The sequence below is a fragment of the Kryptolebias marmoratus genome, linkage group LG15, assembly GCF_001649575.2.
Source record: "Kryptolebias marmoratus isolate JLee-2015 linkage group LG15, ASM164957v2, whole genome shotgun sequence".
NCBI lineage: Eukaryota > Metazoa > Chordata > Actinopteri > Cyprinodontiformes > Rivulidae > Kryptolebias > Kryptolebias marmoratus.
In genome coordinates, this window is record NC_051444.1 from 27,968,869 (window position 1) to 27,990,491 (window position 21,623).

The following is a 21,623-nucleotide window of genomic DNA, read 5'->3' on the forward strand; positions in this document are numbered from 1 at the left end:
AGCTATTGTGCCTTTAAAGTTATCCCATTATAAAAAAATTTATAGTGGTTCCTGGGAATTACATTTTTTAAATCTTTGCATCACCATCAGTTTAGCATTGCATGATTATTTACTAGAATTTAGTAAATAGCTGCAAATGCACAGCAGCAGCAGCTAACTGTAGCACTTCCTGTGTAGTTTGGGGCCCGTTTGGAAGGAATATCACACTATTTTTGACCGAACAACAACATAATGCGAAACTGACAGCAGTGTAAAAGTTTTTAAAACAGTGTTTGCATCAACCAAATGTTTGAGGTTGGAGCAGTTTTAGAACAACAGCATCCACTCTGGTCTTCACCCCACATGGATCAGTCATTATCTTGTCAGCCTGGTCACAATTGAACTCTTCTCCAAACTGAAAGTGGTCAAAAATCCTTTTACAACAGGTGAGACATTAACTAGTCATACAGAACCTCACTATAAAAGAGCTGAACTATCCCTTTAGGTTGTAGGTTTCAAACAGAAATGAGACCCGTGACATCTGCTGAAGGAAAAGCCGGGCCTGGAACGAGCCCAACCTCCTGCTGGTAAAAGAAGATCACATTTATCTGGTATTGTTGAACGTAATATTTCAAAAACAAAGTATTTTGGGGGGGAACAATGAAAACACCTGCTCCAGATTTTATGACGTCACTTCAACATGCTGCGGCTTGGCAGCCGGATGTGCTGAGGTCGGACACGAAATTATCACTGGAAACAATAGAGGCAGTGATTAACGCTCAGAAGATGTTCTTTGTTTTTTTTTAAATAACCAATCGATCACGTGTTCATACAGATACACTAATATTGAAAACTTTTACCAGAACAGCCTGATTAAAAGGTATAAATTCAAAAGATAACCCCGTTTTCAGATCTGATTTCAGACATGTATGCACCGTTTTTCTGTTTTATTTAGTTACCGTATTTTTCTGCACTATAGGGCCCACTGGATTATAACACGCACTGTCAATGAATGGTCCATTTTCGAATTTTTGTCATATATAAAGCGCACCGGACTATAAGGCGCATCGTTGTGCACCTCCAAATTTTTGTAAATTGGCGCCGACTGCTTGCGCCACGCTCCATTCAAAATGGACGATTGTGGTGCTCTAGTGGGGCTGGTTCACTTGTATCAGCATTTATATGAACCCTCTATGAGAGATCACAAAGATAATCAAACGGGTCAAAACTCATGGAAGGATACTGCCCTGACGTAAGCATCAAGTATAAACGCGTACACCGCTCTCTCAGGTCCGCGCGCCGTGCACAAAGCCCTGCACGACTATAATACTGAGCCCCAATGTTGCGAGCGGTGCGGCTTTGTAGTTTACCAAGTCGTACTAAAACAGTACAACTTCTTACATATATAAGGCACTCCGGATTATAAGGCGCACTGTTTGAGAAAATTGAAGGCTTTTAAGTGTGCCTTATAGTCTGGAAAATACAGTCCTGTAAGAACAGGTGTGACTAAAACAGCGTTTGGAAATGTTTGATTTTTCGGCGCACTAACCATCTCTATCCAGCCTCCAGGGGGTCAATGTAAAATCAGAAATTAAATATAAATTCTTTTGCACACAAACGCCAAATTTCAACTTTTATTTTGCAGTGCTTTTATTGTGAAGGCGAGTGGGTGTTTACATCATGAGTCTCCCAGCTGCATGAGTCTCTACGCCGGTAAGTGGACTTAGGCGTTAGCTTGGTGCCAGCAGACGATGAAAAACAAAGATCTAAATTATAGAGTTTTACCAACAGACGGACTTCCAAGTGTTTGTTGGCTGAAGTCAGGGGCAAAGCAGTGAGCTCAGTTTGTGAACAGAAGAATGTTGTTTTTAAAAGTTGTACATTAAATCAACGCTATCAGACTGAACACAGAGAAATAGAGCAGCTGTAAAAAGTACAACAAAATCTTTTTACCAACATTTACACATCCAGGAAAGGAGCAGCCGAGATTTGTTTTATAAAGCTTCACAAAAATAGTAAAAAAAAAACTGTAAGCTGTTCTCTGATGAGGGATTTATCAGAGTGTTTGGAGGACTCTGATGTCTTCATGTACTCTGAGGAGAACTTCCCAAATTAAGGCAGCAAATTAAGACAGATCACCTCACGGACAATTCTCTGTATGATTCAGATTTTTATTATCCAAATACAAAGTCTGCTGTTAGAAGAAAACCATATTTATAGCTAATAATAAATTGTATATTTGGTAGAATTGAGTGCCCAACCCTGTACTACAGAGATCCACCTTTAAATTTAACATTTCCTGGTTAAATGTAGCTAATTTGGGTATTAAATAGACTGCCTGGGTTGAGTTCTAATTTTTCTCTCATAAAAACAACAAGTATATCAGGAACTCCTGGTGCTTTAAACAGCAGATCCACTGCAGGTACTGCAGCAGTGAATTTTGGGTAAACACACAGCTTTGCATCACGATCAGCTGATTTATTCACTCAAGTGTAGTGACGCTTGTGGCTGAAATTATTTCAGAACTGTTAAAAGGGACACGAAACACAGATTGCCAACTAGACGCAGGAAAAGGTCACAAACAAAAAAGTGCTGCAAACCACTCTTCTCATCTTTATTTTGCCTTATTGTTAGTGGTTTTCCCATCTTTTGTCATTACAGTGGAAAGTAAATGAGTCTACGGCTGACATGTTGTTTTTATAAACATGTAAAAAAAAAAAACACTGAACTTTTTCATGGATCACACTGAGGCTCAGATGTTTTCAGAACACCATAAAGTCCAGGAAGTGTTGTCAGAAGCTGAGGCTCCTGAGTGAATAAAACACTAAGAATTAATTCCCTCACAGTGCAACTGTACCTTTAAAAATACAACACTGCTGAGAAAGTAACTGAGACATACAAATACAATCATTGTTAAATGTTTCATTAAAAAAAACATTTAAAAAAATAATCTTTGATTACAACTTTACATACTGACTTTGGAATATTTTCTGCCCCTATATTTGTTCATATGTTGATACATTTTTAGGAGCAGCAAACTGATCTGAGTTTAATTAAAAACCCCGTACAGCAGAAGAACCTCTGAATGTAGTGGAGGCTTTGCTGCCATCTACTGTTCTCGTGACGGTGTATAAAATCTGACCAAACTAAAATGAGTTGATCTCATTATGTAAAAATACAGCAACAAGTCAATAAAACTGCATAAAAGGTTGATTAACTTTAACTTTTTCTTGTGCATCCACTCACCTCTTTTTTTCTAGTTCAGAAAATGAGGGGAAAAAAGCTTTTTTTATTTATTATAAAATCTAATATTTCATTCCCTCTGTTTCATGGTCGTCTTGAGGCACAGCTGGTAAACAAACACAGAGGTGTTCACAAAGAACTTGATTAGACCTATGGACGTCAGGCCGTAGTTCACGTACAGGAAGCCGCCGATCGTCGGTCCGATTGTGCGAACCAGGGATTGGACCGACGCGCACAGTCCCAGCATAGTTCCTGAGTACGAGAAGGTTCAATAAGTGCCTGGAAACACACAACCTCTGAAAATACTTGCTGTCTGATATGAAGCAAGTGTCCAGTCTGAGGGGCAGATTCACTATAGTGTGCCATTTGCTCCAGTTTAGCTCCAAATATGGCTCCTGCTGTTTCCTCCGTCTCTGAATCAGACTCACAAACAAAAAGCCCTAATTACTCTTTATGCTGGAGCAAAGACGCCTAATAAATTCAACACATGTGAACAAGTCAGAACGCAGCTGTCCTCACTGCATAATCTACAGGCGCATATCAATAAATCTTTTATTATCGTCAAAAAGTTCATTTATTTCAGTAAATTAATTCAAAAAGTGAAACTCCTATACTATATAGATTTAATCCACACATCAATATATATTTCAAGCTTTTATTTCTGCTCTTTTTTGATGTTTATGACTATATGAAAGTCAACGATAACCCAATATTCAGTTTCTCAGAAGACTAGAATATTACATGAGAGCAATATTAAAAGGATTTGTGTTGGCCACCTGAAATGTATGTTCTTGTACTGTGCAGCATCCCCACTCAGTACTTGGTCTGTAACAATTATCCCATGAAATAAATCCTTCCAGTTTTTTTTTATTCTTAATCTCTGAATAACTGTGAATAAATGTCTTGTAAAAAGTTATAATCAGAAGGGGTTTTATTATCTGAATGTAAAACTGCAACAAATCGATTTTATGCATATCTCCGCCAAGGAGGTTATGCTTTCGGTCGTGTTGGTTTTGTGTGTTTGTTTGCCTGTTAGTAAGATTACTTAATCATTTTCAGGAAATGATTAACAAGTGAACAAGTGATTAAAGTCAGAACCTTTAGTGACGTTTTGCTCTGTTAACAATGTTTAATAAAACCTTTCCTGACGTACCTGACCTCTCTTTGTGAAGGCAACAGTGCAGCAGGTTGCTGAACTTCCTTCCTTTTTTTTGTCAGTCACAAATAACCAAACTCTCAGGTTGCAGTAAATATTTGACTCTAAATCCATGTTGGTCTTTAAGAATCAAAGACATTTAGTAAGTTACATAAATAAGGGAGGGTTTTCCCCTAAATGCATACATAATACCTCATTTAAGTTGGGCAAACTGCTCCAGCACAGAGTGACCCCACGCAGGGCATGAGAGCTCACGTTTGGACAACTTTGTGAATTAGACAACTGCACAAAGTCCAACGCTGCGCACATAAATGCCTTAGAAACTGTGAAACTGCCCGTCAGATGTGGTAGTCTCATTTTCCTTTATGTTAAAGCAGCTTTATTTTGCAGTAATAACTGTTCAACCAATCGAAACGCAGCTCACGAAGTCTGTGTGCAACGCTGCCTTCTGTGACATAAAAGGAGAGCAGCTGGACGAACTCGCCTGTGTCGGAGGACGGGACGCTCTTGGTCAGCATGCTGTCTGTGATGACGGTGAACACGCTGAGAGAGAAGATCATCGGCGTGACGGTGAGGCAGAGCTGGAGCACGGTCTGCATGTAGGCCTGCAGGAAGACCGAAGCGAACAGAAACAGGAAGTAAGTCACGATCATCACTTCTGCTGCAGGGAAGAACATTTAAAAACCATTTAACAAATACTGCACATCATGCAAAAAAAGTTTCACAATTCTCATGAGTCGTTGTAATCAAACATTAATTGTGTTTAAATGTCTTAACTTCTGTTTGTTTTAGTTTAAAGCAACAAAGTTTACTTGCTGACCCTGGCGTAAGACTTGTTTTTATCTCACTCAGATTTGTTTTTCCTCCTCATACAGAGTGTGCACAAATCTCTTTCTTTAATGTTTTAATGATGTACAGCAAATAATAAGAATCCTAAATTGCAGAAAATGTATCTTCCCATTTTAAATTGTTAAACTATTTGTCTAAAACCTCTTTCAGAGAGTGAAGTCTGGTATTCCAACCAAGTAAATGCTCAAAAAGGCATATAAATTAAACTGGCATTCTTTGAAGGAATGCATTACGCCAAACGTCTTACATGCAAGGTTTTAAACAAAGGTGTGTTCGATCTAATACCAAACCAAATTTTAGCTCAATATCTGCAACACTGACTTAGTTATAGCACTTTTGTGTTTTCTTATGGTAATTGGCTGTGGCGGCCATCTTTATTGGGGTTGACTCCAAACATTAAACAGTTGTAGAGGTGAATCCAATAAATACTTTGTGAAAGTTTCATTACAATCCGTCCAGTGGTTCATGAGATATTTTGCTAACAGACAGAGTCGACACCAGAAGTTTAAAGGTGAAGTTTTAATCAAAGCTCTCAGGCATCTGAGTGTGTGTTTGGGAGGACTCTTAGCGATCAACCACACCAATTTTTAGCTCAGTGTGTGTAAAACGGGCTGAGTTACAGATATTTTTCTGTCTTCTAAAGATCATTGGCTGTGGCAGCCATCTTGAATCAAGTTGACTCCAAAAGGTTTACCAGTTATAGGTATCCATTAATTCCTGAAAGTTACATCAAAATCTGTCCAGTGGTTCATGAGATATTTTGCTAACAGACAAATAAACATAGGTAATTACATTACTGCCTGCTGCCACAACGACGGGACGATAACAAGAAAACTATTATTTTTAATCAGCTTTAACTAATTTAGCTTTAAATGATTTCATTCAGTTTATTTGTAATTTATTTGTGATTCAAAAGAAAACAGGAAAGTAAAAAACGCCGACACCACAAGGAAAAGGATCGATTATTTCAGAGCTGTTGGGGTGAAATTTATCTTTTCACTGCAAGAAAACCCGAAAATAAAATAAAAGATTTGCCTTAAATCTTCACTTTACTGTTTAGGGTTTTCATGATTATGTCTGTTGTTGCTTTCAGATCAGATAAAAATTTGACAAATTTAACTATAACATCCTAAAGAAACAAAGAGTAAAGCTGCGGTTTTTGGGGGGTGGGGGTTAGTGTAGCGTGTACCTGAGCCAGTCCCACGACAGCCGAAACTCCGATCGACATGAGCAGCAGCGACTTCTCCGGATATCTCGCTGTGAGTTGGCCGATCACAGCTCCCTGAACAACCTGGAAAAAAAAAAAAAAAAAATACACTTTTCAGCCAGAGCCGTCTGGTCTCGTCACAAGCTGCAGCACCTGAAACAATCACTGGCGAAAAATACCAAACCTCATCTCGGGTTTTACCATTTGAACGATGCCAAAATAGGCCATGAGGTATCCGTTCTCCTTGGGTTCCAGCTTGAAGAAGTCCAGTGCGATGATGGAGAACATCACCTGAAATATGCCTTAAGAGACAGGAGGAAATTCTCATCATCCGGCTTATATCAAGGTGACCAAAAATACACACCTTTAAACCCAGAAATTCTTTTTTGTCCACCAAAATGACCCAGACTGATCAGATCATTTTACACGTTCAACTCACCATCCAAAGAAGGCAAAACCATTTTTCAAAATAAAGGCCCAGCATTCTTTGAAGGAATGCATATCGCCCGCCACCTTTAACATAAACGTTTTAGACTAGACTTGTACTAGACTAGATGAGCTTAGTGAAACAACTGTGTTTTTGGTCAAACCTTATATGCAATTACACACACTATGTTGTAGGACCTCACACAGTCTGCTGAGTATGTGTTGTGAATGACCCTCAGCTACTACCACATTACATTTTAGCTCAATGTCTGTAAAATGCACTGAGGTAAAACTATGTTTGTATTGGCTGAAGTCAGTAAGCTGTGGCAGCGATCTTAAATTAGGTTGACTCCAAAAGGTAAATCAGCCATAGATGTGCACCCAGTGACTACTTTCTGAAAGTTTCACTAAAATCCAACCAGTGGTTCACAAGATATTCCGCTAACAGACAGAAATGATTGACTCCAACAATTAATGACAATTTTTAAGGTGAAGATGTTGCGTAATGTGTTCAAAGTATGCGTTGAGGACAATTGTAAGCTGTCACCACACCAAAGTTTAGCTAAAAATCGCCATTTTTGTAGTTTTTAAGGTTAGTTAGCCAATCGGCTGCAGACGTACATCCAGTGATTACTTAATGAGAGTCTAGTTAAAATCTGTCTTCTAGGTCATGAGATATTTCACTAACAGACAAACAAACACAGACAATTACATTATTTATCTCTTTTTTTGCAGCAGGCGATATAAAAGGTGTATAGTTTAAACATATTTTCACGTACAGCATTCGTTGCACAGCAAAAAAAAAAAAGAAAAAAAAAAAGAGATATCTGCCTGAAAGACTGACAGTTGCCTGTTCAGACACGAGTCTTACCTGAAGGCAAACCAGCGATGATTTTAATCAGAAAAATCCTCGTCACTCCTGGAAACTTCATCAGCCTGGTGATCTCTCCCAAGCTAAACACTTTCTTGTTTTGGTTCTCAGCTGCGAAAAACAGAGAATAGAACAAAATAAAATGGATGTTTATGGAAATAATAAGGAGCTTGGATGAAGACCTGAGTCCATCTTCATCAAGTGAAACAGATTTATTCTAATTAAAACCATGAAGAAATGCCTAAATTTCATTTTGCTCTTCATCTCCACCAAGTTTCATGAAATTTGACTCTTCAGTTTTGATTAAATCTTACTGACAAGAAGAATTGGGATAGAATATGTGGTTTTAGGGCTCATGGTTCTTTAAAAGGAAGTGCTCAGGTAACAAGACGTGGACCTTCCTTCAGTGAAAACATCTGGCGAAAAAAAATCCAGCAAAGAAGACAGGACTGATGAGCAGCTCGAATCCTCCATCAGAGCAGAATGGGACAACATTCTTCTCTAAAACCTCCAGCAGCTGCTCTCCTCAGCTCCTGCATGTTAACTACAGTAAACGACGGGAACAAACACACAGCAAACGGCTAAACGTTGTTTTTTTCCTCAATAGCTTCCATGTCTTGAGACGAGATGATGAAAAATTAATGTTTAATTGTTTTATTAGACTGGAGTAATAAGACACACCCACCTAATGAAACAACTGAACAGTAATTTTTCCATCACCTCATTTTATTAAAAAACATCAAGAACAAATATAAAAGCCTTTAAAATCAGACAGTTAGGTGTCTCTTATTTGTCCAGTCTAGTGAAACAATTCAACATCAATGCCTGCTCAGAAGGTCACATGACACGGAGGCCATTTAATTTTTGTTTTTCCAAGTGTCGTTGGTTTGGTAATTTGTTGATGAACCATGTTTAAGAGGCTGAAGACATGGAGGTGGGCTGACCGGCACCTTACTGCCAGCACCGGGTCAAACAGCAGGAAGACACAGCTGAATCCAACATGGAGTCACCCCCTGGTGGTCTGGCGCCGTTTCTGTTTTATGGAGTAAGTTTGCATCGGTTTTCTCACTCGCTGGTGGTTTTGGTGTTTGTTAGTGTTGTTCCACTGTGAATAACTTGGGTTTATGAAGTTTACAATCACTGTATTCTGTTTTTAGTCACACTTCACATAGTGCCAGAACGTTATCAGAGTTGGAGTTGTATGAACAGCGTCCTATAGTTCTTTAAAGAGCATTTACTAATATTCTGTTAAGTGTTTACATCTTAATTACCTAATTATAAAACATCTATAATTCCTTAATCGGGACATTCTTATTGTAATGATTTTGTCTTTATGAGTAGGATGTATTTCATTTTGCTACATAAACAAATGAACGAGCTAAAGTAAGATAAGTCTATTTATTTAAAAATGTTTCCTTCCAATGATGATTAGCCTGGACTCTCTGGATGCTCCCTGCTGATGAGATTTATTTGTGGAGGCGTGGGATGGCTTGGATCTGACTCCAGATGACAGCTTGAGTTTCTTTGTCTTCTTGGCTGCCCAGTTCTGCAGTTTTTCACCCAGTTTCTCCTTCCTGACGGCCGCCAATTCTTTCTGCATTTTTTCCGCCTGACTTCTGTACACGTTCCTCTCGGCTGCCGCGGCCTTCAGCTTGTCCCTTTGGTTTCGGAGCGCCACCCGGCACCGCTGGAACTGCATGGAGAGCTGAGCCAGGCTCTTCCTCAGCTCCTCGCAGACGTTCTGGGTCCTCCGTTGCTCTGCGACCTGGATGAGCAGCTCACTCTGCAAAACGTCAAGCTTCTGGTCGGGCACCTGTCGTTTGGGTTTTCTGATCATCTCGGGTCTTTGATGGGGAGTCGCCATCCTGTCCCCGGTCTTGCTTCCTGTCGAGCGGCAGGCCATAAACTTGGACAGCTTTTCCTTCTGGAGGCTGAGCGCTTCCTTGCACCTCTGGAGCTCACGCCTCCTTTCTTCTGCTTCGTTTTCAAGGTATTTTTTCTCCCTCTCCAGCCTCTGGTTCTCCATCCTCAGGAGATGGATTTGCCCCATCTCCTCCTTGCACTGACTTTCCTTCCTGCTCCGGCTCAGCTGCTGGCTGCTGATCTTCTCACTCAGATCTGCGCATTCGTTCTGGCAGCGCAGCCACTTGTTTTTCAAGCTGTCCCTCTCCTTGATGGCCTGCTCCAGCTGTTCCTTCAGGTTCTGCTGCTCGCCTCTCTGACCCGCAGCCTGCTTCTTCACCGACTGCAGCTCCTTCTTCACCGACTCCACTTCCTGTTTGAGGACCTCGTTCTGCTTGCGCTCCCTCCTCAGGTCCGTTTCCTGGATGCTCAGCTTCTTTCCCAACACCAGCAGCTCGTTCTTGCAGTGCACTAGCTGTCTCCTAAGGAAGTCTCCGTTTTGGATCGCTTGGTGGATTTTTTGCTGCTCCACCTTCAGCTGTGCACCATTCGTCAACAAAAACTCCATTTTCTTCTGGAGAGCCTGGTTCTCCTTCTCCAGGTTCTTGTTTTTGTTCTGCATGCCGATGAATTCCCACTCCACATCAGGAAGGACGGACGATATGACACGGTGATGATAAGCCGACACAGCCCTTGTTTTTGGTTGTAAGAGCTTTTCATCAGTATTAGGTGCCACATTTTGTAAAAGCAACATGTTTTACATCTGCTCTGGAAGAAATCAGATTTGAAATCTCTCATTTCCTTGGTTTCCAACAAACAGCATCATATGATTTCAGAACATTCCAACATGAAAAGATGCACTATAAATGTGATTCTACACACTAACAAGGCTTTTTCTCCAAAATTTTAAATCAATTTCAATTTTAAAGGCAGTGAGTTTTATGTTATTAAAAGAAAAAAAGAAAAATGTAATCATATTTGAAATATGAACCCCATTTATTTTCCTTCTTAAAGCCATTTGAATGAGTTTCATGTTTTAAAAGCCGCCACAGAGAATGATCAGGCCAAAGTGTTTGCACATTCACTGAAACATCTCTGGTATTAGGAGGGATGACAGCTGATAACAGATAAAAAGTCTCTCTTTTAATCTATTTTGTTACTGTTTAAACTGTTCTTACTGTTCACTGACTCCTGCTAAAGAACTGTAAAATGTCATTAAGTTCTTTTGGCAGCAGGCGATAATGAATTGTCTATGTGTGGGAGGGTTTTCTGTCTGTTAGCAAAATATCTCATGAACCACTGGATTGTTTTTTTTAATGAGACTCTCAGGTTCTAATCTTCAGATATACATCTACAGCTGCTCCCTCAGCTGATCAACATAATCCAACTCAACAATAACTATAACTCAGGTCTACGAATACTGAGCTAAATTTTGTTGTGTTATTAGCTGAATGTCAATCACAACAAATACTCCACGTGCTAACTGATCAAGTCACACCTGGCGATACTACGTGATATAGGACATCAAAACGCCTATAGCTCGACTTCTTCTCATCGTAAGATTATCTTAGTCTAAATCTTTGGCATGAGAGGTGGTGGGTGATGTGATAGCCTTTAATTTGTTTCACTGAAATCTGTCCAGGGGTTCGTGAGATATTTTGCTCACAGATAAACAGGTTCAACCTTAACAGTAAAGTTTTAAAGAGAGATTTTATGCAAGATGCAGAACTCAAAGTATGTGACTCTCAGCTACCACCACACCAAAGTTTAGCTCAATAACTGTAAACCTGAAAGTATAGCCCTTTTTGTGTTTTCTAATTCCAGCTTGCTGTGGCAGCCATCTTAAATGGGGTTGACAGTGGCTTTGACTTCCATTTATCTTCCATTCATTTGTGTAGCTTAACCCAAACACAACCCCTTACCTAAACTCAATTCACACCTTAACCCAGGGGTATCTAATCCTGGTCCTCGAGGGCCACTATCCTGCAGGTTTTCCTTGTTTCCCTGCTCCAACACACCTGATTCAGTGGTTAAATCACCTCTTCATGTTCTGCAGAAGCCTGTTAATCAGCCATTGATTCAAATCAGGTGTGTTGGAGCAGAGAAACAAGTAAAACATGGAGGATAGTGGCCCTCGAGGACCAGGATTGGAGACCACTGCCTTAACCCTATATCTAACTCCTAACACAAAAATGGAATTTAAACATGAGGACCAACGTTTGGTCCACAAATGTAGCAATAGGTCCTGACAAGTTGGTGTGTATTGAAGAAGCTGTTGTCATACTCCATGAGAAGTCACAAAGTCGGAAATCATTCATGAGATGAAAACTGCACAATTTTTTTTTCGCATAGCAGCTTCGTCCGCCACATCTCTACACAAGGCCCTGGATGAACTTTATCTCACAGGGGTTTGCGCCAAGTATTATGTGATTGGTCAGAAGTTGTTGTGCGCGTGTTTCTGTAGAAAAGCTGATGAGATTTAATGGAGTCATTTTGCTTCTGCTGCTCCGCTGAGAGGCAGCTGGAGGCTGTTAGAAAATACAGCCATCTTTACAGCTATCAGAACAAGGAAAGAAGCCCGTTTTAACGCTGTAGGAGGAGAAGGAAGGAGCTTCCCGGGAGTTCTGAGCCAAGTGTCTCGGAGACGATGAAAGGTGTGTGCCAAAATGAACGGCTTGCAACCTCGTGACCACAAACTTCTTGACTTCTTATGGAGTATGCCAGAGGCTTTACTGCTGAAATACCATCCGTTTTTTGATGCCAGAACCAGAGTTAAAGTGTTTTCTTACTTTTAGTATTTGAGGTCTCAGCTTTAGTGGATTTTGGGATGAAGTTTAAAACCAGCAATAAATTGAAGGCACTGCCTGCAGCACCGACCAGTGCAGTGACCATCTCCCTGAGAAGTTGAAGATAACAGCAACGTTAACAAAGACAAATATTCGTCCTCCTTATCAGAGTCGAAGCTGTACATCTGTCTGTGCTGTTTCTGTGTTTGTAACATATCACCACAAGCGAAGCGCACTGTAAACTCACCCATAACGTGTGTTCAGGTTTCCTCCTAACGTGGAGCCAGCTATCATCCCAATACCAAAACACAGGCCGAGTTTGGATAAAGAATCGGCCCGTTTCTCAGGTTCTGAAAGGTCTGTGACGACCATCTGACATGCTGCAGACAGAAAAACAAGGTTGTATTTGTCTGGCTGTTTAGGTCACTCCATTAAAAGTGCAAACCTTTAGGCACACAACTGAGAAATCTATGAAACGGTTCAAAAATACTTTCATTTTTTTTAATTCAAAAAGCACGTCAGCAATATTTCTCATAAAAATAAATTCTGTTTGTTTAAAATTTAGTTAATTTTTTCTACAGTATGTTGATGTTATAATCCTGGATTCTGTTTTTTGGGGGTGACTGTTACGCTGGCACATTTAAACAAAGTTTATTAATATGCAATACCCTTCTTAAAAAAATACAACTTACAAATTTAATCAAAGGTCCATCATCTTTTATGTCGGCGTTTTAGACTGAGATCCTTTTATGTTGAGAAATGATGACTTGCAGCTGTTTTGATCAAACCTTGTAACTAACATTAATCACAATCTCATGTGATATTGTGAACTCTTAGAACTCAACTAACAACACATCAAACTTTAGCTCAACATCTGTAAAACTGGCTGAGTTATAGCCATTTTTGTGTTTGCTAAGGTCAGCTGGGGCCATCATCGTGAATGATTAATCAGGTTTATTAAAATTTATCTACTGGTTCATGTAATAATTTCATGTGATCACACACAAGAACATGGAAAAAAAAAACATTTTTGCCTTTTTGCCTACTGCAGTGTGCCACAATTAAAACTTTTGAATTAAAAAAAATCTGTGGATCATATTACAAATGTATGGATTTGTTGCATATATTGCAACTTTTCCTCACTAAGCATTCATAATAGCAAAAAAAACAAAAGAAATCAACAGAAAATAAGTCATAAATGTAAAGTAATGAACAAAATGGACCAAATTATGAATTCACAGACCATGCCTCACATGTGGATAAAAGTTGATCTATAAATATTTATAAATGTTAAAATGTTTACAGTGCAAGTTGTACATGTTCACAAGCCACACCATTAATTAGGTCACATGATTTTACACAACACACATGCAGAATGTTGGGGATAAGGAGATAAAACATCATGGATCCTCTCACGTGCTGCAGCTCGTAAAGTCTAACATGAACTTCCATAACCGAGGGGGGTTTACGTGTTTGATGCTCACCAGGAAGAACGTGCATGAAGACTGTTGGGAGTTTGTGTATGAACAGAAGGACAGGATGGTCAGCTATGGCCAGCAGCACAAAGAAAACACTAGTTGCTGCACATGCTAAAGACAAGGCAGCTCGAGCTCCAAACAGATCTCCAAACCTGCCAGAAAAAACAAAACAAGCTCAAACTCTAGTAACAGCATTGGCAAACAGAAGGTGTGTAACTATAAGAACAAGACATGGATTTATTCGTTTGTACCCTTTCATTGAAAAAGAAAAACCCACAAAAGGTCTCTAAAAACACTTGAAAGTGACAAAAATATCAAATATAAAAATTATTTAAAAAAAAAAATCAACTAATGAAAATCAGACCCTGTGTTTAAATTTTGGTCCAACAGAATTATAAAAAAATGTAATAATGAAACTGTCCTTGACAAAAAAAATGTTTTTCCTTGAAAATGTTGAAACTAATCTGCCCACAGGAACATGTCAAACTAAGGTGTGTCCTGTAATCATCATCACAGGTGTCCTAAGTCCTGTAAATCAGTCAGTCTGTTTAAACGGTGAAAAGTAGTCACAGGGCTGTTTGATAACATGGTGTGTAACACACTGAACATGGAGCACTGAAAACTGAGGACAGAGTTGTCTCAGGAGCTGAGAAAGAAAATTCCTGACATCATGTTACAGGTAAAGGCCATCAGACCGTCTCCAAGCAGATGGATGTTCCTGAGACTACAGCTACTCAGATTATTCAGACGGTTGAGGTCCACAGGACTGGAGACAATCTAACTGGACGTGAACACAAGAGGAAAACTGATGATAAACTGAAGCGACAGATGATCAAAATAATGGCTAAAGAGTCCAGAACAACTTCCAAAGAGATTAAAGGCTAACTCCAAGGTCAAAGGTCATCAGTGTCAAATTGCACCATCGGTCTGTTTGAGTCAAAGTGGATTTAATGGAAGAAGACCGAGGAGGACAACAAATTATAAAAAAGCAAGACTTGAATTTGTCAAAATGCATATTGAGAAGTCACAAAGACTCTGAGTGAATGTCCTTTGGACAAATGAACTAAAACTGGAGCTTTTTGCCAATTAGTCCCATTAGCTCTATGTTCACTGATCCAAAGATGGAAGAAAAGAACCCTGTACCTACAGAGAAACATGGAGGAGGCTCGGTTCTGTTCTGGGGCTGCTTTGAAGCATCTCACACAGGGGGTCCTGAATCTGTTCAGGGTCCAATGAAGTCTCAAGACTATCAAGACATTCTGGAGCCAAATGTGCTGCTCAGAGTCAGAACGTTTGGTCTCAGCTGCAGGCCATGGGTCCTCCAACAGGATAATGACCCAAAACACGGCTACAAACACCAGGAATGGCTCAGAACAAAACATTGGACCATTCTGAAAATGGCCCACTGAGCCCTGATCAAAACCTTGTTGAACATCTGTGGAAAGAGCTGAAACATCTGGAGAAGGAAGCCTTCAAACCTGAGACAGATGGAACAGTTTGTTTATGAGGAGAGGGACAAAATACCTGTGGACAGGTAGAGGACAGAGAGAGCTACAGAAACCACTAGATTGCCTTAAAAGATTGCACAACAAAATATTAACTCAGGAGTACCATCCTTTTTGTCAAAGCTGGTTTCATTATTTAATTCTTAAAAATAATCTGTTGACCCAAAATTCAAAAGCAGTGACTGATTTTCACTAAATGGTCATTAGTATTTTTTTTCTTGTATCACTTTTGTTAGGTATTTCAGAGATCTTCGTGGGTTTTTCTTTCTTTAACAAAAGCATACAAACAAAGTTGTCTGCATCTGTAGCAGTTTTAATTGTTGCTGTGAACATTTCATACGTACCTTCCAAACATAGGACCCCCGATCAGCTGAATCACACCGACTGTAGTTTGTAAATAACCAAACCACAACGTGTCAAATCCAAGCTTCTTTGCCAAATACTGCAGAGGCGTAAAGAAATGCACACGTTAAAGCACGCCAAATCAAACACAGAAAGAGGTGCTCCCAGTTTTTTTTACTTTCCTTCATTACATGAATAAAAAAAAAAAAAAAAAACTTTCAATAACACGTGGTTTAAAGTGGAAAACAAAAACGAGACTGCTGTGTGCTGTGATGCAGGGTTCAGACCAAACTGGCCATATATTAACCAGCTAAATTAGATAATAACTGGGCTGGTTTTTACTGAAGAGCAAAAGTTAACTGCTGGGGTTTTACTGCAGTAGTGTTGAAACAGCATCAGTTTATGTTTACTTTAACTTCACCATCATAAAAACTGGCTGCTTATGAAACTGTCCAGAATTAGGAGAACTTCAAAAGAATGAGGTGGTTAGAAATTCACCCTTCAGGAAGAGCTGAAGCTACACACACATCAGTATTGTGTTTGGGTTAAAGAGTGGGTTAAATTCATTTATATTAAATTCAGCTTAACACCAAAACTAATTTCATGGAAATATAAACAGATTTAGTTCAAGTCCAGTTAATCGTCTATTAATTATAAAGCAACTAAATAAGGTCCAATCACATCAAGGTATGGGACAACTGCATTCAGTTTATGGAAATCCTCTGCCTCATTAAATTCAGCTATAATTCATTTAAAGGGATACATTCATAATCACACCTGTAGTAGACAGCTTTTTGTAGAAATGGAGTTTAATTCTGAAGAAACTGCAGAGCAAACAGGTAGTCTGAGTGCCCCAGGCTGCAGTTAAAGTGCTACAGCTAGCTGCTGCTGCCGTTTGCGCTTGTGATCAACCAGAGAATTCTATTTAAATAACTGTGTGATGTGAAATTGACAGCAACGTAAATGTTTAAAAACACAGCATTGACGTAAACTGCTATCAAATATCTGAGACTAGAGCTGCATTAGGACAGCAACAATCCACTTTGGTCTCGGCCCAGCTCGGACTAGCCATTTGCTCGTCAGTCTGGTCAGAGTGCCAACTCTATTTCTCCAATCTGAGGTCGTTCAAAGAACTATTTTTAACATATATGATGTTACTTGTTCATAGGCTTTCCACAGAAACCCACTTCAAAAGATTATTCCTTTAAATGCAGTGCAATTTACAAGTTATAAAAAAAGAAAATGTTTAGATCAGATTAAATCTTCACATTTATATTCTGTAAAAAAGGCACTAATGAGGAAGTACAGATCTTATCTTTTAGTTTTGTTTTTTTTGGTTTTATGAGTCAGATGGTGAGTTTTAATTCTACTTATCAGCAAGGCAAATAAATGAATAAATTGCCGCAACAATGTTGTCACAATTTATTCAGAATTCAAGGCAAGATTTAACCAGAAGGACAAGTGGTCTGTCATCTTGTTTGAGCCTTGTGGGAATGTTTGTTTTCAGCAGAACAACGGCCCTAAACACACCTAAAGGCTCTAAAGCTGTTTAACCATTAAATAAATTGGAGGTCTTAAATTCAAAGACCTGCAGGTGACCTGGTCTAAAGCAGGCTGAGGTGCAGCTCAGAAGGATAAGTAACCAGAAATATATGGGGATATGACTGAGATTGATTGTGGTTTTGTCTTCTGAAGCTGGTGTGTGAATTAAAAAGTAGCTTCTACCCAAATCCATTTTTTGTTTGTTTCTGGTATTCAATTTGACCTCTTTCTAAATAAAAAGTAACATTAACTGTACTAAGAAGTCTAAACTTTTCATTAATCAGACCTGAGAACTAAAACAAGCGTAAGGAAGGTGTTAGTGACTGTGTTTTTTGCTGGTGGGGGTAATTTGGCAACGTCTGAATAAATGACCTCAGTGTTTTTTGTTAAGAGGACAAAGGTTGCAAGAGGATTTAACGTCTGAAGAAACAGCCTGTTTAGTTGTTAGCATTTCATAAAAAGTGTTTCTTCTTTCATTTAATTTTGGTTCCATAATTGCAAGTTTCATACAACTTCGACTCCAAACAAATTTATTACAAATGTTCAATGCACTCATATATTATTGTTGTAGGTTACAAACACCTTCTTTCATGCAGCTGTTATACGAGTATTTGTCCTTATGATACTGATGACTAATTAAATGTTAGATGATTTACACTATAAAAGAGAAGCTGTAATTTTGTGCAACATAAAACTGCCTGAAGTGTTACTTTCCTGTGTTATATTTCTTATCGAGATATAATTACAGTTTCTGACACTGATGATGTAATATAACATGTACTTTATGTATGTATCCATATTAAACTGACTGTTTTATTAATTATTAATTAACCTGATGATGTCCCAAGCAGATCTGGGCGGAGTACATCAAGTTCACCCAGCTAACACGGCTGAGCAACGCACTTTAGAAGAAACTCTAAAGAAAGGAGACACGTTTCCATGGGACAGCAATGAGGCAAAAAGGATTAGGGTAGTATATGACTGAGCCGTGGCTGTTGGTGATTAGTTTGCAAACAGCACTCGTGAATTTCCTCACAGGTCACAGAAGCTCACAGTGGGTTTCAAACATGTTCAGAAAATTTGTGCCACTTCCTCAGAATAGTCACAGACTCATCGTGACTGTCTCCAACCTGTCTCGAGAGAGCTAGCGCTGTATTTTCACAGCTGCACGGGAGCTCTCCGCTGACAGAAAACATCCGAGACTTCAACCTCAAACGTCCAGGTCTAAGAATCGTGCCGATGATGATGATGATAATAATTATTGGAAAAACTGGTCCAAATCTGCCTGGCTTTGGTTTAAAAGTGTACTCCGGCAGATTAAATCCAAACTATGGGGGCACGAGGTGAATACAAAATAAGCCAAGGTGAGTATGATGTGGGCAACAGCATAATGTGCACGACCACTAATGCAAATTTGCAAGCAGTGCACATTTACATGAACCATGATTTTCAAAAAATGGCTGCTCAAAACCCTACTGCAGGGCTCGCTGATTGCTTGGTGGCAAGCACTCAGTGAGACTGCAACAAAAAAAATGTGCCTTTTTCCCCTAATTTTGAGTCTCTAACTCATCTGAAACAGTCGGAGCCCAGGCAGTGAGATACTGCTTTTACAGAACGGGTGACTGAATTTACTGAGAAAATAAATGGGTTTTCATGGCCTATAGGAGCTGTTGGAGCCATGGTACCCTCCCAACACACAAATAACCAAGCTCTTTAAAATACAGTCCTCCGTCACCTGCTTGTTATCAGACGTGAGCACTGTTAGCTTTACAGACATTTGGAGTTTGACCATTTGATGTTTGACTAAAGTCTCTGCTTAGCCTCACATTACACTGGATGGAGCCTTCATGCTGCACATGCAAAAACTTATTTATACTTTTGATACTTTTAGTTTCATATTTTTATTTTTTCCAAATAAAAAACAAATTGAGAAACATGAACAAGACTTCTTTCCTCCTACTGAGTTCACTAACTCACTAATCTTTCCCACTTCCTGGTCCACAGTTTCTATGACCTCTGCTTTTCTTTCTCAGTCATTCTCTTCATTCATCAGCTCCTCAAAGTACTCCTTCCAACTTCCCATCACACTCTCCTCACTTGTTAGAACATTACAGTTTCTATCTTTATCAAGCCTAACCTGCTGTACATCCTTTCCAGCCTGATCTTTTTGTGTCATCAGTCGATACAAGTCCTTCTGTCCCTCCTTATTGTCCAGCCTCTTCATACACCTTCTGTTTTGCCTTTGCTGCCTCCCTCTTTGCACTACGTTTCATCTCCCTATATTCCTGTCTACTCTACTCAGTCCTCTCGCTCTCCCATTTCTTCCTGGCTAACCTCTTCCTCTGAATCACTTCCTGCACTTCACTATTCCACCACCAGGTTTCCTTGTCACTTTTTCCTCGTCCAGATGACACACCAAGTACCTTCCTACCTGTCTCTCTAATCACTGTGGCTGAAGTAGTCCAGTCATCTGGAAGCTCTTTCTTACCACCCTGAGCCTTTAACAGCTCCTCTCTGAACTCCTCGCAGCATTGTTCCTTCCTCAACTTCCACCATTTGGTCCTCTTCTCTGCCTTTACTCTTTTCCTCTTCTTCACCACAACACTCATCCTTCACACCACCATCTGATGCTGTCTGGCCACCCTCTCCCCTGCCAAAACCTTACAGTCCATAATCACCCTCAGGTTACCTCTTCTACACAAAATGTAGTCTTCCTGTGTACTCCTGCCTCCACTCTTATCAGTGTCTAGCTCAGGGGTGGGCAACCCTGGTCTTGGAGAGCCACCATCCTGCATGTTTTACTAGTTTCTCTGCTCCAACACACCTGGTTTGAATCAGTGGCTTATTAACAGGCTTCTGCAGAACATGAAGAGGTGATTTAACCTCTGAATCAGGTGTGTTGGAGCAGAGAAACAAGTAAAACCTGCGGGATAGTGGCTCTCCAGGAGCAACACCTACGTCCCTTCCACCTCCAAAAAAAAAAAAAGAAAGAAAGAAATTTAACTTATTATGAAGTGGAAGCTATGGTCACAGGTGAGCTTGAATATTTGAAATAAAATCAAATAATTCCAAACAAATTTGAAGGTTTTTTTTTCTTTTAAAAATCTCATAACCAAAATGCCCTGAATGGATTTCTTGTACCTTTTAAATGTAATAAACCATGTGGTAAACTTTTGGACCCTCGCGTGCAAACCTGGTTTCCAGCTGTTCTCGTGCTGACTTCAGGGCAAACACGGAAATCCCAGTTGTCATCAGATACTTACAGGAGTGACAGAGAACTGCAGAAACATCCAGGTGATGTCCAAAGCAGCGATTACATAAACCACGTAAATAACCTTGGCCTTCTGCCGGTGGTCTGCGGAGGGTTTCGGGGAGGAAACCGGCTTGTCTTCCATCGTTTCAGCTCCGCGACTCGTTTTTGGAAAAAAAAAAAAAAAAAACTTTTCCTCGCAGAAACACCCCCGACGGAAGCTCGAAGTCCCCGGAAGCACTCGGGGTCGTGTTAAATCATGAGGTCCCGGCCGGTGAATGTCCTTTCACCTGCAGGACTGTCACATTAACCCGCTCTCTAATCTTCCAGGGGTTGCACTTTGCCACGGAGAGGCGTCACCGGCCTGCAGCGGCCATGTTAGTTCCGTGTTACACAGACAAACACGTCCCGACACGGGTTCGGTTCCGAGCTCGGTTTCACTGGTTTCCACCAGAAACGGGAAGCTTGAGCCCAACGATACGTTCAGGAACCCCTCCCTGCTGTCGGACTCGTGACAGTTAATCCACTCCTGTTCATGATCATGATTTTAATCTCTTTTTCTTTTCTTTTTTAAAAAGAAAGAGTAAAGGAGGGAAAAAAGAAAACAAGAAGCTTTCTTATATGAATTAAACTGTTCAGCTTATTTACATCCTAAAAAAGGTGGGACTTTGTGTAAACTAAACAAAAACTCAAAACAACCATTTGGAAATCTCATAAACCTACATTTTATTCACATGGCAAATATTTCAAATGTTTAAACAATTAACTTGTACCATTGTATACATACATATATATTAGTGTGATTTAGAATTTTATGGCACCGGTATATCTCAAAAAAGGTTGGGACAGGCGCAACAAAAAGCTGTAAAAGTAAGTAGTATGAAGATAAAACAGCTGGGGAGCAGTTTTGCAATTAATTAGGTCAATTGGCAACAGGTCAGTAGGAGGACTGAGTATAAAAAGAGCATTTTAGAGGAGCTGAATCCCTCAGAAGCACTTCCTTATGGTCCACATTTCACTATTTTCCTTCATAACTGTTGTTGAGGCCTGTGACCATCGCTCGAGAGTCACAAGTGTCCACAGTGTG

General features: G+C 39.8%; 1 protein-coding gene across 1 annotated transcript; it reads right to left on the reverse strand.

Moving 5' to 3' along the window:
* Positions 1-2,569: 2,569 nt before the first annotated feature.
* Positions 2,570-21,008, reverse strand: slc22a18 (solute carrier family 22 member 18). The gene is made up of 10 exons (XM_025008193.2): positions 20,550-21,008; positions 15,747-15,844; positions 13,904-14,049; positions 12,667-12,799; positions 12,423-12,529; positions 7,732-7,842; positions 6,636-6,736; positions 6,417-6,518; positions 4,863-4,983; positions 2,570-3,474 (listed from the first exon to the last, which is right to left on the reverse strand). The coding sequence occupies exons 1-10, from the start codon at positions 20,679-20,681 to the stop codon at positions 3,293-3,295; spliced, it is 1,233 nt and encodes a 410-aa protein (XP_024863961.1). The 5' UTR covers positions 20,682-21,008; the 3' UTR covers positions 2,570-3,292.
* Positions 21,009-21,623: the final 615 nt, after the last annotated feature.